We start from the raw sequence: 15,939 nt of genomic DNA on the forward strand, positions 1-15,939 counted from the left end.
GTAGGGGATTCTATGATTCTACGAACTCCTTGCATTACAATCTCTTTTTTAAGACTTTGAGTGATTAACATTTATAGGTATCAGCAAAATTCTGTGCATCACACTTTAGGAAGGATGAAAGACATTAGAAAGGATTGACGAAAATGGTTCCAGGGTTGAGGGACGTCAGTTAAAGTTAAAGGTTATTTATTAGTCACAAGTAGGCTTACATTAACACTAATTAAGTTACTGTGAAATTCCCCTACGTGGTTAGATTGGAGGTGGTGCGATTGTTCTGCTTAAAGAGGAGAAGGTTCAGAGGAGGTCTGAAACAAGCATTCAAAAATCATCAATGTTCTGGACTGAACTGTTAGAAACTGTTCCCATTGGCAGAAGGGTCAAGAAGCAGAGGTTATAGATTCACAGTGATTGGCAAAAGAACCAAAAGGTGACGTGAGGAAAAATGTTTTCAGACAGGGGTGGCTTTCAAAAAGGGAATTGGCTAAGCACATGAAGGGAAAAACTTGCAGGGCTACGGAGAGAAGACAGGAGAGTGTATTAATAAATTGTTCTTTGGAAGTTGGCTTGGGCTCAGTGGGTCAAATGGTTACAGGGTGCCACTACAATTCCAATGGAGAAGAATTTAGCAGAGTTGATTTTATAACATTACATTTTTTAAAGTTACTTAGCTCAAAGATTCACGAACAAAATAATGCATTTCTGGAGTTTTGCTTTAAAATGAAACTGCCTGTTTAATTGCTGCCTTTACTTCTATGGATGCAGTTCACATGTTCTGGAAGAGAAAATAATGGCTTTGCAAAATTTTTCCCCCCAATTTTCTGTTTCTATGGGGAAGAATCTCAGTTTTTCAAAGTATACCAGCGTTTTCTAATACAAATATTTACTTAGAGTAAAGGTAACCTGTAATAAAATTTCCCATATACAGAAGAGGTTATTTGCCTTGCCCCTATAAGCAAAACTGCATAAAGGGATTTTTATACATTTAACTTTTCAAACATGTTTGAGATTTTCCACAAGCACAAAAAAATAGGACAATTGGTTTCAGATTTTGTTTTGCAATTTTCTCCCTTTCTCTACATCCCGAATCCACACTACCCTTCACCATTAGAAGAACCCACAACCTTAGTCATTCTGCTAACAGACAAGCTTGTGCGGTTAACAACAGATCCTTCCTGTGTATTTCCCCCTCCTCCAAACCTCCAGCCATGGCTAAAAAGCCACACCTACAAAATGGTTAACTGCCCCCCTAAAAAAAAGACAGACAGCAAATTGGTTACTGCAACCAGATAAAGATGGAATAGCATGGAGGTCTTGTCACTAAGCGAACCAGTCAATGTTAAGACAACCAGGAGAGAAAGTTACTAAGAAAAACTGACTAATACTGCTTAGCTACACCCACTTCCACCCACGCACCTGTAACATTTCCAGCCATGAGGAACAATGCCATAGGTGCTGGTCACTCTGCCACATCTCACTTTGCAAATTCTGCCCGAGTATTGGTGTATCACTCAACTGCAGGGGCCTTAGCAACCAAGGATGATTCCAGTCTCACCCAAAGACCACATTCATGCAATTCCATCAGGGTTCAATACACAGCCATCAGCTACTGAAAGCCAGGATGATTGTGTCTTCCTAACTAGATAAACTGTACGCCTAACCACCAGTCACCCAAAAATCAGCTAATTTAACATGAACTAGTAACCAAACCTGCTATCTTACTGGTCTACTCATTGGATGAACTCAGGGCCTTTGGGAGAATCATAGAAACCCTACAGTGCAGAAGGAGGCCATTCGGCCCATCGAGTCTGCACCGACCACAATCCCACCCAGGCCCTACCCCCACATATTTTACCCGCTAATCCCTCTAACCTACACATCCCAGGACTCTAAGGGGCAATTTTTTTTTTTTTAACCTGGCCAATCAACCTAACCCGCACATCTTTGGAGAAGTTAACTACTTTCTTATGTCCCTTGTACACAAGTTTAAAATCACTTGCTCATTAACAGAGGACACCTTACACTGTAAGAAGCCTTTGCACACACAGCAATGGCACAGCATCTGTCCTCATCACAGCTGCGTCAAACTGTGCCTGTTATACTATCCAATAATAAAGTCTCTGAGAAAAGTTACAGTCTCAAACTCAACTCGGAATGAATCTGAGCCCGTTATTATTGGGGTGGGGGAGCGAGAGACCCTGGCTGCAAGAACCCAAGGTCCAATTGTAACTGCAGTGTTGCAAGGGGCTGCACCAGTTCATTCACACAACATGGTCTCCGATAACACTTCCTCCTGAAGGTGTTGCCCCATATGTCAGTTGGAAGTCCTCCAGCAAGTTGCCCAAGTCTCCTTAGTAGCTGGAAATCCGGACAAATAAAATTGCTGCAGGTTGCATGTCTAAAACAGACATCACATGAATGTTCAGCACTATCATTGCCCAATATCCACACAAACACTTTCCAGTTGATGCCTCTAATGATCAGCAATGGGAACCATGCCCAGTCATCCCTCCCTAGCCCAGCAGCACAGATCTAACTGCAATATCCCAATGCTACACCGTACAAGGTCAGCTTACAAAATATCGACCATAGATTCAATTTGGGACCTTCTGGGTTTATGTGGCTCACAGCTGCTTTGTGGTTAGTTTAGCTATTAAAAGCTATTTGAGAAACCCTGTATAACATACTTGTTAACTACATTCAATGCAAGTTTTTCCATATCTCAGCTCTTTTAAAGCAACAGCCCTTTTATTGGTAACTGTACATATGGGTTAATTTCACTTTAAGCTTTAAACAATGACACTTAAGCGTACAGCTGTTTATTTTTATAAAACAAAAGCAACTCTCCAATAACTCAATTGATGCACGTAATATCTGATGTGGGACTGAGCTACAAAGTCTGACTACACTGAGCTAGTGCACCTCAGAATGGCAGTGGGGCCAGTGCAATTGCTCTCAGTGAGTGTAAAAACAGTTGGGCAGGGTTACTGCTCCTGATTGCTTTCTGGTGGCTGGCCCTCACCACGAGGGAAAGTACGTGTAAGCATCAAGTGACAGCAGGACTGGGTTCACTTGTGATATCCTTTGTGAGCAAATTCCCTACCAAAACTATCGAGACATACACAGAGAATGATCAATAGCGAAACTACATCAACATTCACCTTCGAGAAGGGTATCTTGGACATTTTTCTAAGCACTATATAAATGTAAAGTTATTGTCTAGCTCTGCTGATTAAGAAAATAAGCTAAGGCATTAATGAGTTATAAATCATTATGTACAGAATAAATGTATCAAAAATCTCCATCCAGGTCCAAAATCGAGAAGATAAAGAAACTAAGGCTATGAAAAATGCCTAGGTTATTCCACATGGATAAAGATCATTACTTTCCCATTTATCAGTGGTAAACACAAAATAGCACAATTGTTCCTCGAACATACACCAAAGCCAATTTGCTGACTTTTTCCCCTCAGCATTCCTTGTTTCATCTCACTCGCATTGTATTCAATCTTTTCTAATCTAAATGGATAAAGAGAGCATAATTTCAAAGTTTACAGTTGACACAAAGTTTAGCAATATAAAAAAAGTGAGGGCAGCAGCAAACCAAATGGTACATGCAGGAACAAAAGATACCTAGGCGTTCACATACACAAATCTTTGAAGGGGGCAGAACAAAGAGCAAAGTTTCCAGAAGAAGCATACAAGAAACGTCACTTTATCAAGAGAGACGGGAGAACGAAAGCAAAGAAGTGATTGCAAATCACTAGGTACACGTCAGCTAGAGTACGAGCACAATTCTTTGCACTACACTTGCACTTGACGTCAAGCCCTTGGTGTGGTGTAGAGATTTACCAGGGATATGAGATTTCAGTTATGTGGAGAGATAAGAGCAGCTGAGATTGTTCTTGGGGCAAAGGTGGCCAAGAGGAGATTTGATAGATACATTCAAAATGAAATGGGATTTTGCCCAAGAGAAACTTTCCACTAACATGGTGTTTAGTCAACAATGGACACAGATTTAAGGTAATTTGTTTTTAAAAATCCAAAAGGATCCAAAATGCAATAACTGAAAAGGTGATGGAAACGGATGAAATAGCAACTTTCAAAAGGGAGGCAGATATATACTTACAAAGGAAACATTTGCAGGGTGACAGAGAAAAAGAGTGGGACTGATTAGCTCTTCTGAAGAGCTGACCCAGGTATGCCAGCTTCCTTTGATAGTTTCTGATGCATCTTCACGACCTCACTCCTCACCATCACTAACTTTAACCAGTTCTACAGAATAGTGACCTCCCTTCACCCCAGTATTGGCAGCCATGCCATCAGCTTCCTAAGCTGTGCACTCGAGAATTCCACCCCTGAACCCTCTCAGCTTCCCCACCTCCATTTTCCCTTTAAGACTCTCCTTATCACGTAACTCTGACCAATCGCTCAATCCATCGCACCAGATATTTCTTTCCTCAGGAGGTGTCACATTTTGTCTCACTATGCCCTGTTAAGTGCCTTGGGATGTTTTCCTATGTTTAAGGCATTATATAAATGCACGTTATTATTGCATAATTTTTCCTTTTCTACATTTCAGTCCATTTACCTTATTACTTTGTTCTCTTACTTTTCCCTCAATTCTCTTGCGCATGTTGACATGGAGCAGTCTAGTCAGAAGCGAAACATTTTACAAATTGGGAAAAAGACAGGGTTACATGAAGTATAAGTTAGATTCAACTGGCTGTGTGTGGGGAGATCGTTTGTTGCGATGGGTAGCATCCCAACTTCAGGGCCAAAAACTCCAGGTTAAAGTTCCAGTTCAGGACTCGATAGACCATGGAAAGATCTGTTCATAGCATGGAGACAGGTTGATTATCAGGCTGCAAATCCTTCCTATATGCCTGATGGTTGATGGTAAGACCGGCTGAGTTTCCTGATTGGCATACTGCAGAAGGCAAGTCACTGTAGTACTTTGTCAACCATTATCATGGACCAAACCAATGGACATTCATAGTCCCCAACACCCTCTTAGGGCATGGTACCAGCAGATGGAAGAGTTGTGCGTGTATATTTCTTGCATTTCTTTCAAGAGGCAGCTAGCTATAGCACTTGGGGCGAATGGAATCAAAGGTTATGGGGAGAAACAGGATTAGGCTATTGAGTTGAACGATCAGCCATGATCGTAATGAATGGCGTAGCAGGCTCCAAGGGCCAAATGGCCTCCTCCTGCTCCTACCTTCTATGTTTTGATATTTCTATACCTGCAATTGTACTAATTACAGAGGACAGGTTTAGGTTGCTAGCTTAAACCACTCCTTCTCAAAAAGCATAGAAAATAATTTATTCAATACATGCTGCTGACTAAAATGCCCCCACGTTCAACTCTACACAATTACCCATTTCACCTCTAACTTGATTTGTCACATATGTTAGTATACAGTGAAAAGTATTGTTTCTTGCATGCTATACAAAGCATACAGTACATAGAGAAGGAAAGGAGAGGGTGCAGAATGTAGTGTTACTGTCATAGCTGGGGTGTAGAGAAAGGTCAACTTAATATGAGGTAGGTCCATTCAAAAGTCTGATGGCAGTAGGGAAGAAGCTGTTCGCGAGTTGGTTGGTACGTGACCTCACTTCTGTATCTTTTTTGTGATGGAAGAATTTGGGAGAGAGAATGTAGCGTAATGTCATTGACAACTGAACCAATTGGCTCCTGTTTAGTCAATTGAATAGTTGGGTGAAATGTGAACCAAAGTCAATTCAGTCAACAACAACCAAAACAGTCCCAGCATGCAGCAGAAATCTGAACAAGTTACTTTCCCAATGAATGAGACAGACATGATGGGAGTTGTGCATTTCCTATGGAACTATAATCACCTGCAGCACACTTTGACCCAGGCAGAAAATTTACAAATAACTGAAGTCTGAGAAACAAAAAAAAAACTACTTTTATACACTTCTACAGGTTAAGCCAACATTTCTGAAGTAATTGTGCTACTCAAAATAAGAATCGCAGCCAAATCAATTCAGCCAACCTGGCCTTGTGAAAAATCGTTTGTGGCTCAATGAAGATTGAATAGTGGAAGAGATTTCTTGGGCAATAACAGCAAAAACTAAGTCCATGGTGGGCAGCAAAACCAGGATGGGTGGGGTGAACAACTCAAAAAGGAGAGGGAAAAAACTTGAATCTGAAAATAAGTTTGCAAATTCGCCAAAAGTGCAATGCTAGATATCAATTTAAATAATTTACATTGTAAATAACCGGATACAAGAGATTGAGGGGAGTGGTTGGGAAATACAACATTATTCATACCTCAATAGGTTTAAGATAGTAAATAAATAGAATTGCCATTTAATCTGAGACCCCCATATATTTTAGCATCAATAAGGTATGCAAGAGTCAGAGTTATGATATTTTTGAGTAAAGGGCTGCAATAAACTCAAAACATGCAAAGCAGGCCAATAAGTTTTCTATCCCAAATAATTTTAAGAGTGGTATTAGGAAAAGGATTCCAATATGGCTGAATGAGACAATAGAATTGCTGGCAGGTGATGTAAACTGGAGAAGTAAAAGGTTTAACCTATTTTCCATGGCAAGAACATCAAGTATTTGAAATCAGTAACTGTTGCTTTAACAGGAGACAGTGATAAACACGTGTGAATGAGAGAGTAGCAGTCACAGCCCATGGCATAAACAGGGAAGAGAATCAGAAAGAAAGCTTAAGAGAAAACAGACAACAGCATCTTGTACAGATATAGGGTGGAATGCTGTTAGCAATTCAAAAATCAGCTGCTCTCAGGATGGTGCAAAATGTTTGTCACCAACAATAAAACTATTCCTACTGCTTGAACTGATATCCTTCTCAGCCAGTTCAGTTTTATACTTAACAATTTCAAAACTTCTCGTGAAGATTCACCACAGGTTAGAAACAAATGCTGAGAGATGGATGCAAGTTATCTCCTTCAAAAAAAAATGTTAGGTCCTTTAAACAAAAAATAGTTTCTAAAACAAAAAAAAGCTGTGAAAGCTGTTAAAACTGCATATTATCAAATACAGGAACATAAATTAGCCCTACTTGTGGTCAAGTATGGCAATTATAAATTGTGATAATCACAAATTAATACTTCTCACTTTTATAAAATAAAAATCCAAAAACTTTTAATGTGCCAATCCATTGGCAAATTAAAACCAATTTAATATTTGCTAATAATTTGATGCTGATATTTTGAAATTTGAATAATCAACTAGCAAATGTTCACTCATAATATATCATGATTTTCACAAAAACATTAGGGCTCACTTATCAAAATCAGGCGATCATTTATATATACTGTACTTTCACATATAACCAATTCTTAATTGATAAAAGATCTCTTTTGTGCTCGTTTCTCCTCCTCCCCACACTTCTACTCCCTGAAAGAAATGTAGAGGCCTACAGCTTCAGGCTAAAAGTCAAAAAGTGCAATTAGCTTTCAAAAAAACCCCCAAATAATTCGTTTGGAAAGCTGGTTTCAGGGAGTGTTTCTTAGAATTAGATTTTAAAGAAAACTACACATATACACAGAGAACCAGAAATCAGTTATTTACATTCAAAAAAAACATATATCATCCACTTTGAGAGAGCACTTACTTTTGCAGTTTCCCTGCTGACAAGCAAGTCATTGCACAAATTACTGAACAGAAAGCTGCAAAGCGACATTGAAAAAAAAAGGGGGAGATCTTTACAAACCTTTAAAATCATTTTCTTTTAAAAAAAGCCAGGAATGGCCTACAGATATCGACTACTGCTGGCTCTCAGCAACAAAAGGACATGCAATGAGTTATTCTTTTTCTTTTAAAAAAACGCTTAAATCAAAGACCAAGCTTTAAAATAATCAACACGTTAAAGCAGATGAGAAACAGGACACTGCTGAAAACACAAGGTCTCTCCTCACCTCATCAGCACTAAGTTCTTCCATTCTTTCAGCCTATTTTTTTTCCCCCTCTTAAAAAAATCTTACTATTTCAGCAAAAGTGCATAGTTTGTCTCAAACTCTTTCGGTGGACATAAATAAAGGTTGTTTCCAGTCAGAGGTTGGGGGGGTGGGGGTGAGATTGCCCTCCTTTCTCCAGCCTGCTCCTTTTCCCTCTATCACAGAAAGCCCAGCCTCTGACACAAAGTCTCTTATTCATCAAAACAACACCGGCGCCATTTTGAAAGGGTCAGCTGACGCGGCGCAGACTCGCCGGCAACAGCCAATCGGCGGGCGTCGCTGACCCGGGCCAATCCGCGGGCGTCGCCGCCCCGAGCCAATCAGCGGGCGTCGCTGTCCGGGCCAATCAGCGGTGGGGGCGCTGCTACCCCCGAGCCAATCAGCGGGGGGCGCGCTGCTGCCCTCCCCCCCCGAGCCAATCAGCGGGGGGCGTCGCCGGCAACGCGCTCCGATTGGCCCAGCAGTGTGCTAAAACGGGGGAGCCAGGCGGCAGGTGGCCAGAGTCCCCGGAGAGGGACGCCGAGTGCGGGAGGTGGGGTAACGCTGCGCCGCCGCGGGGCACGGGAGAGAGTTATAGGGCTCTTTCTCGTGAGGGTCATGAACAGGAAATTTTTAAAACACTCTAGTTTGTAATGCCGTTCATTCCAAATCAGAGCATGGGCGACCTCCCAGCCTGAATAGAGTTCAGCTGCCTGCCCACCTTCCAAGTTGCCCCGCATTGTTAAACAATGATTTATGTTGAATTCAAGTTGCGGTGATATTCGAATCTGGGTCCCCCAGAGCATTGCCCTGGGTCTCTGGATTACTAGTCCAGTGACAATACCACAATGTCACTGCCTCCCCTTCAGCCCTTCATGTGTACATGGCTCAGAATGAGTCAGAAAGATGTGGCTTTGTGGCCATCTCCCTTGCAGTTCACTGCAATCACCCTACTGCAGTACTTACAAACTTATCAATGTGTTCCATTGTGACACCATCCACTTCAAGCTTCACTCTGGCTTCTAATGTATCCGTAGAATCCCTAGATTCCATGATTCATTTATAGAATGACTAACACTACATTCTATGCTCCTTTATGTTTGGTATACTTTGTCTGTAGTGTGCAAGAAACAATACTTTTCACTGAATACTAATGTGACAATAATAAATCAAATCAAAGTACAGTGCAGAAGGATGCCATTTGGCCTATTGAGCCTGCACTGACAACAATCCCAACCAGGCCCTTTCTTGCCCCCCCCCCCCCCCCCCAAAGAGTTCACCCTCTGACATTAAGGGGCAATTGAACAAGGCCAATGCACATAACCCACACATCTTTGGGGCGTGGGAGGAAACTGGAGCACCCAGAGGAAACCCACACAGACATGGGGAGAATGTGCAAACCTCCACACAGATAGTCACCCAAGGCCGGAATTGAAGCTGGGTCCCAAGCAATAGTGCTAGCTGCTGTGCTGCTTCTAGCTAACCGCTACATGAATGCAATTTTTTTTTGTAAAATAGGTGAAGGATAATATTTATTTCCATTTATAAGATCTCATTTTCAGGATGACAATCTCAGGCCATGTGAGGTTAACTTGTGCTACCTTTGATTGTTATGGGGAAAAGGTGGGAGAATGGGGTTGAGAAACTTATGAGCCATGATTGGATGGTGGAGCAGACTTGAAGGGCTGAACTCATTACCTAATCCTGCTCCTATATCATATGGTCTAGTACTGAGGGAGTGCTGTACTGTTGGAGGTGCTGCCTTTCAGATGAGAGGTCTGTTCTGCCCTCTCTGGTGGACAGAAAGAGATTACAGTTTTGAAGAAGTGCAGGTTTCCCAGCTGGTATTTATCCCTCAATTGCCATCACTGACAACGGATTATCTGGACTATTTTTCACATTGCTGTGTGTGGGAGCTTGCTGTACCCAAATTGGCCACTGTATTTCTCCAGCGACTGTGCCTCACGAGTATTTAATTGGCTGTAAAATGCTCTTTGAGAAGCCCTGTGGTGATTCTGCAGCCTGTAGCTACCTGTACCAAGAGATCTGCTGTCATGGCATGTCACGCTGACCTGACCTGTCTTGTGCCACCCTCACATTCCCACCGTAGCTCATTTGATTTGATTTATTATTGTCACATGTATTAAATACAGTGAAAAGTATTGTTTCGTGCGCGCTATACAGACAAAGCATACCGTTCATAGAGAAGGAAACAAGAAAGTGCAGAATGTAGTGTGACAGACATAGCGAGGATGTAGAGAAAGATCAACTTAATGCGAGGTAAGTCCATTCAAAAGTCTGACAGCAGAGGGAAGAAGCTGCTCTTGAGTCAGTTGGTATGTGACTTCAGACTTTTGTATCTTTTCCCAAAGGAAGAAGGTGGAAGAGAGAATGTCTGGAGTGCGTGGAGTCCTTGATTATGCTGGCTGCTTTGCAGGTTTGTGTGATGGATTGGGTTATATTCACGACCCTTTGTAGTTCCTTGCGGTCTTGGGGAAAGTAGGAGCCATACCAAGCTGTGATACAACCAGAAATAATGCTTTCTATAGTGCATCTGTAAAGGTTGGTGAGAGTCGTAGATGATATGCCAAATTTCCTTAGTCCTCTGAGAAAATAGAAGCGTTGGTGGGCTTTCTTAACTATAGTGTTGGCGTGGAGGGACTAGGACAGGTTGTTGGTGATCTGGACACTTAAAAACTTGAAGCTCTCGACCCTGCAGCCACCCTGATGTCTGTCATCCACCTATGCCTAGGTTAACCCCTGTTTCCCTTCACTTTTCCCAATAGAAAAGATCTCTAGCTTTTCAGCTGTGATAAATGACTGAAATACTGACATTTTCTTCTCAAGATGTCACTTTTTACTGTTCTTCATATTTTGCAAATCCAACCACCTCTTCATGTGTCTTATGGTGTGTATTGGGAATTTTTAGCATTCACTTATCAAAGGTCTCTATTTTTATCCACAGATCTTTGCTTATTGTCCAGGTTTAAGGTGGACAGTAACGTGGAGAGAATGGAGCATCTTATGAGTTTATTTCTTTGTTACAAGCTTGCGTTTTCTTCTTGTCAAAACATCCTTCAAAATTATTTCTGGCTTTCTCTGTCCTGTTAACGTCTGCATCGCATCTGCCAGCTTCTGTTATCACTGCCCAAATAAACAAACCTATAAATGTGTTCCATCCACTTCAAGCTTCACTCTGGTTTCCTCTCACCGAATCATAGAACCCCTACTGTGCAGAAGGAGGCTATTCAGCCCATCAAGTCTGCACCGACTTTCTGACAGAACATCCCTGTAACCCCATGTATTTACCCTGCTAATCACCCTAACCTGCACATCTTGAGACACTAAAGGACAATTTAGTATGGCCAATCAACCTAACCTGCACAAGCTAACTGTGGAAGGAAACCGGATCACCCAGAAGAAACCCACGCAGAAACAGGGAGAACATGCAGACTCCACACAGACAGTATTTCTTCTAATTAACTGCTATATGAATGCAAGTCTTTTTTGTAGAATAAATTTTATTTATAAGATTTCATTATCAGGTCTACAATCTCAGCAGGTTATGTCAGGTAAACCTGTGCTACCAATAGGACTGTAGGCAGAAGGTGGATATTAGTCTGTGCTGCCAACACAATTAAAAGTCCAACGATGACCATTGTCGTAAAAACCCATCTGTTTCACTAATGTCCTTTAGGGAAGGAAATCTGCCGTCCTTACTTGGTCTGGCCTACATGTGACTCCAGAGCCACAGCAATGTGGTTGACTCATGAATTCCCTCTGAAATGGCTGAGTGAGCCACTCAGTTGAAGGGGCAATTAGGGATGGGCAATAAGTTGTGACTCAGCCAGCGACACCCACATGCCAAGAATTAATTTTTTTAAAACAACTAAAGCAGAAACAGAAGGTGCTTGATAGACACTGGGAGGATGTTCTCCCCTGGCTGGGAGGGGGTCACAGTCATAGAATAAAGGGTCAGCCTTTTAAGGCTGAGGTGAAGATAGCTTTCTTCACTCAAAAAATTGTGAATCTTTTGGAATTCTCTACCCCAGTGAGGTGTGTATGCTCAGTCACTGCGTATGTTCAAGGAAGGGATTAATAGATTTTTGAATACTAATGGATATGAGGATAGTGTGGGAAGGTGAAGTAGAATCATAGAATCCGTACAGTGCAGAAGGAGGCCTTTCAGCCCATTGAGTCTGCACCAACTTTCCATCAGAGCATCCCATCCAGGCCCTATCCACTCAACCCATGTATTTACCCCACTAAACCCCCCTAACCTACACATCTTGGGACATTAAGGCACAATTTACTATGGCCAATCCACCTAACCCGCACATCTTTGGACTGGGAGGAAACCGGAGCACCCGGAGGAAACCCATGCAGACACGGGGAGAATGTGCAAACTCCACAGACTGTCACCCAAGGCTGGAATCAAACTTGGGTCCCTGGTGCTGTGAGTGCTAACTACTGTGCCACCATGCCACTCACCCAAGCGAAGTAAAATATTAGTTTAAATCTTATTGAATGACAGAGCAGGCTTGTAGTCTCAGCAGTCTACTCCTGCTCTTATTTCTTATGTTAACTAGTTTTTATTTACTAACCAGAATGCAATTAGCTACATCTAGATTCCAAATTAGCCACATATGATGAGTAAGTAACATTGTGGAAAACACTGGGTTTGAAAGAACTTTCATTTATTTGGTACCTTCTTATGTCCTTAGGACATTCTAGAGCATTTCCAAAGGATTACATTTGAAATATAATCACTTATTATGTAGGCAAATCCAATGGGAAGTATGCAAAGGAAGATCCCATGAACATTAAATAGAATGAATGATCAGTTACTGTAATCTTTTATTGGAAGAGGGATAAATATTGTCCAGATGTGTCCAGTATCTATACATGACAGCTGCTTTTACCCATCAAATGTTTAGAGACTGGAATCGCCATGTATGTTCCCAGTATTATGATCCCAGTTGATGTTATACTGGACGGGATGATCTCGAAAGCAATCCTGGCTCCAAAGACTGTAGCTTTTACTTTGTTTGGATGAACAGAGTCACACGCTTGCCAATTAACTTTAAGAACAAAAAAAAATGGTTAAATATAAAACGTTTGACTATAATGCAATACTCCTTCAATCCCACCTTCCTTCACAAATATTCACAGATTTTTAAGGATAAAACCAGTTGGTTGGTAAACTGATGGAGAAGATCCTGAGGGACAAGATTTATGAGCATTTAGAGAGGTTTAGTATGCTCAAGAATACTCAGCATGGCTTTGTCAAAGGCAGATCGTGCCTTACGAGCCTGGTGGAGTTCTTCGAAAATGTGACTAAACTCATTGACGAAGGGAAAGCGGTAGATGTGGTTTATATGGATTTTAGCAAGGCGTTCGATAAGGTCCCCCATGCAAGGCTTCTAGAAAAAGTGAGAGGGCATGGGATCCAAGGGGCTGCTGCCCTGTGGATCCAGAACTGGCTTGCCCAAAGGAGGCAGAGAGTGGGTATAGATGGGTCTTTTTCTAAATGGAGGTCGGTCACCAGTGGTGTGCCCCAGGGATCTGTTCTGGGACCCTTGCTGTTTGTCATTTTCATAAATGACCTGGATGAGGAAGTGGAGGGATGGGTTGGTAAGTTTGCCGACAACACAAAGGTTGGTGGGGTTGTGGATAGTCTGGAGGGATGTCAGAAATTACAGAGGGACATAGATAGGATGCAAGACTGGGCGGAGAAGTGGCAGATGGACTTCAACCCAGATAAATGCGTAGTGGTCCATTTTGGCAGGTCAAATGGGACGTAGGAGTACAATATAAAGGGAAAGACTCTTAGTACTGTAGAGGATCAGAAGGACCTTGGGGTCCGGGTCCATAGGACTCTAAAATCGGCCCCACAGGTGAAGGAGGTGGTTAAGAAGGCGTATGGTGTGCTGGCCTTTATCAATCGAGGGATTGAGTTTAGGAGTCCAGGGATAATGATGCAGCTATAGTCCAAAGATGTGCGGGTTAGGTTGATTGGCCATGCTAAAAATTGCCCTTAGTGTCCTGAGATGCGTAGGTTAGAGGGATTAGTGGGTAAATATGTAGGGATATGGGGGTAGGGCCTGGGTGGGATTGTGGTCGGTGCAGACTCAATGGGCCGAATGGCCTCTTTCTGTACTGAAGGGTTTCTATGATTTCTATGATATATAAGAACTTTGTCAGATCCCACTTGGAGGACTGTGCTCAGTTCTGGTCGCCTCATTACAGGAAGAATGTGAAAATGATTGAAAGGTCGCAGAGGAGATTTACAAGGATGTTGCCTGGATTGAGTGGCATGCCTTATGAGGATAGGTTGAGGGAGCTCGGTCTTTTCTCCTTGGAGAGATGTAGGATGAAAGGAGACCTAATAGAGGTATATAAGATATTGAGAGGCATAGATCGGATGGACTCTCAGAGGCTTTTTCCCAGGGTGGAAATGGCTGCTACGAGAGGACACAGGTTTAAGGTGCTGGGAAATGTTAAGGGGAAGTTTTTCACACAGAGGGTGGTGGGCGAGTGGAATCGGTTGCCGTCAGTGGTGGTGGAGGCAAACTCAATAGGGTCTTTTAAGAGACTCCTGGATGAGTACATGGGACTTAATAGGATGGAGGGTTATAGGTAGGCCTAAAAGGTAGGGATATGTTCGGCACAACTTGTGGGGCCAAAGGGCCTGTTTTGTGCTGTAGTTTTTCTATGTTTCTATGTTTCTAAAATATACCATATGCTATAATGGTCTCAGTAAACACACAGTCCCTTTAAGCCCACAGACCGACTGTGGTCAGACACACTCCACTCTAAAACTAAGTGAATTTCTGTGCATTTCTTCTCAAATCCATCCATCCCCCTGCCCCCCCCCCCCCCCCCATGATTCTTTATCCATGAATCAACTTTCCTCACTGGACTCTAGCTTCCACATGCGAGATTCCAAACCCCACTCTCAAGAAGGCATGCTTTACAATCTTCTTTCAAACAAAGCTTTCTCTCAGCTATTCCCAAAAAGTATCCACTTCCAGATTTTGCAACTCTCCTTTCAGTATTCCTTTGTTTTGAATGCTTTCAAGCTTTTACACAAACTCTGGGATCCAGCTACTAATTAATAGCTTCACAATTGCTTCAACTATCGATTCACAGGCTGTAGTAAAATATCAGAAACCTTAGGATCACTTCAGATACAATCTCTATCTTCTCACTTCACCAATTGCTTCACTTTTCAGCTCTGTCTTTAATTTCAATGAACAATGCCTGTCCTAGTTCCTGTATTACTTTAACTTCAGACTTCCTAGAAACTTCTCTTTATTCTCAGTTTGCTTAACTGGCTGTTCTTTAGATTTCTGGAACTTACCTGTTTGCCCCTTACTCCATTGTATGGCTTTTCTTCCAGCAAAGCTGTTAGAGATGTACCCTCTCTCACTGTGAAGCCCCTTCTGCTTCTGGCAGAGCGGAGAGAGAGTCATTCTCTCTCTAGCTCCCTAGTTCCATCTGCTAGGAATTCAGCTAAAACCAAAAATACAACAAGATATTTTCCCTAAAAGTGGCCCCTGGTTGCTAAGCAACATCTTATTCTTTCTCCAAGCTCTTATTTACTTCACATGTCATAAAGTCTCTCAGCACAAAGCAGCACAAAGCAGCCACAGTTTGAACTGAAACCAAAACCCCCATTCATGCAAACACCTTTGTTTAACATGAATCTAACTAGAGTTTTACCCTTCCCTACGCAGAAACAATAAATTAAACTCACTTAAATCTACACATTATTACTAACATCCAACAAAACAAACATAGATCACTTAAAACTATCTCTGCTTCCTGACACCAATAATATGTTAATTTAAATTGCTTAATTCCTTTGTGAAAACATCAGATAAAGGAATTTCAAATGTATAATGAATGCATTTGTTGCTGATATCATACCGTGCATTTTCAATCCATTTGACATTGCAGCAAAATGCCTGGAAAGAATTTCAGTAAACCAATAGCAGGTCGC

At 42.0% G+C, this 15,939-nt stretch overlaps 1 protein-coding gene across 1 annotated transcript in view; it reads right to left on the bottom strand.

Annotated features, from left to right (window-relative positions):
* Positions 1-8,183, bottom strand: part of ube4b (ubiquitination factor E4B, UFD2 homolog (S. cerevisiae)) — an 81,384-nt gene extending 73,201 nt beyond the window's left edge. Inside the window, exon 1 of the mRNA XM_078238684.1 lies at positions 7,917-8,183. Coding sequence (XP_078094810.1) covers positions 7,917-7,940 — 24 coding nt within the window. The 5' untranslated portion in view covers positions 7,941-8,183. The remainder of the gene's footprint in view (positions 1-7,916) is intronic.
* Between the last annotated feature and the right edge of the window lie 7,756 nt (positions 8,184-15,939).

The sequence above is a fragment of the Mustelus asterias genome, chromosome 22, assembly GCF_964213995.1.
Source record: "Mustelus asterias chromosome 22, sMusAst1.hap1.1, whole genome shotgun sequence".
In the NCBI taxonomy this organism is placed as follows: domain Eukaryota; kingdom Metazoa; phylum Chordata; class Chondrichthyes; order Carcharhiniformes; family Triakidae; genus Mustelus; species Mustelus asterias.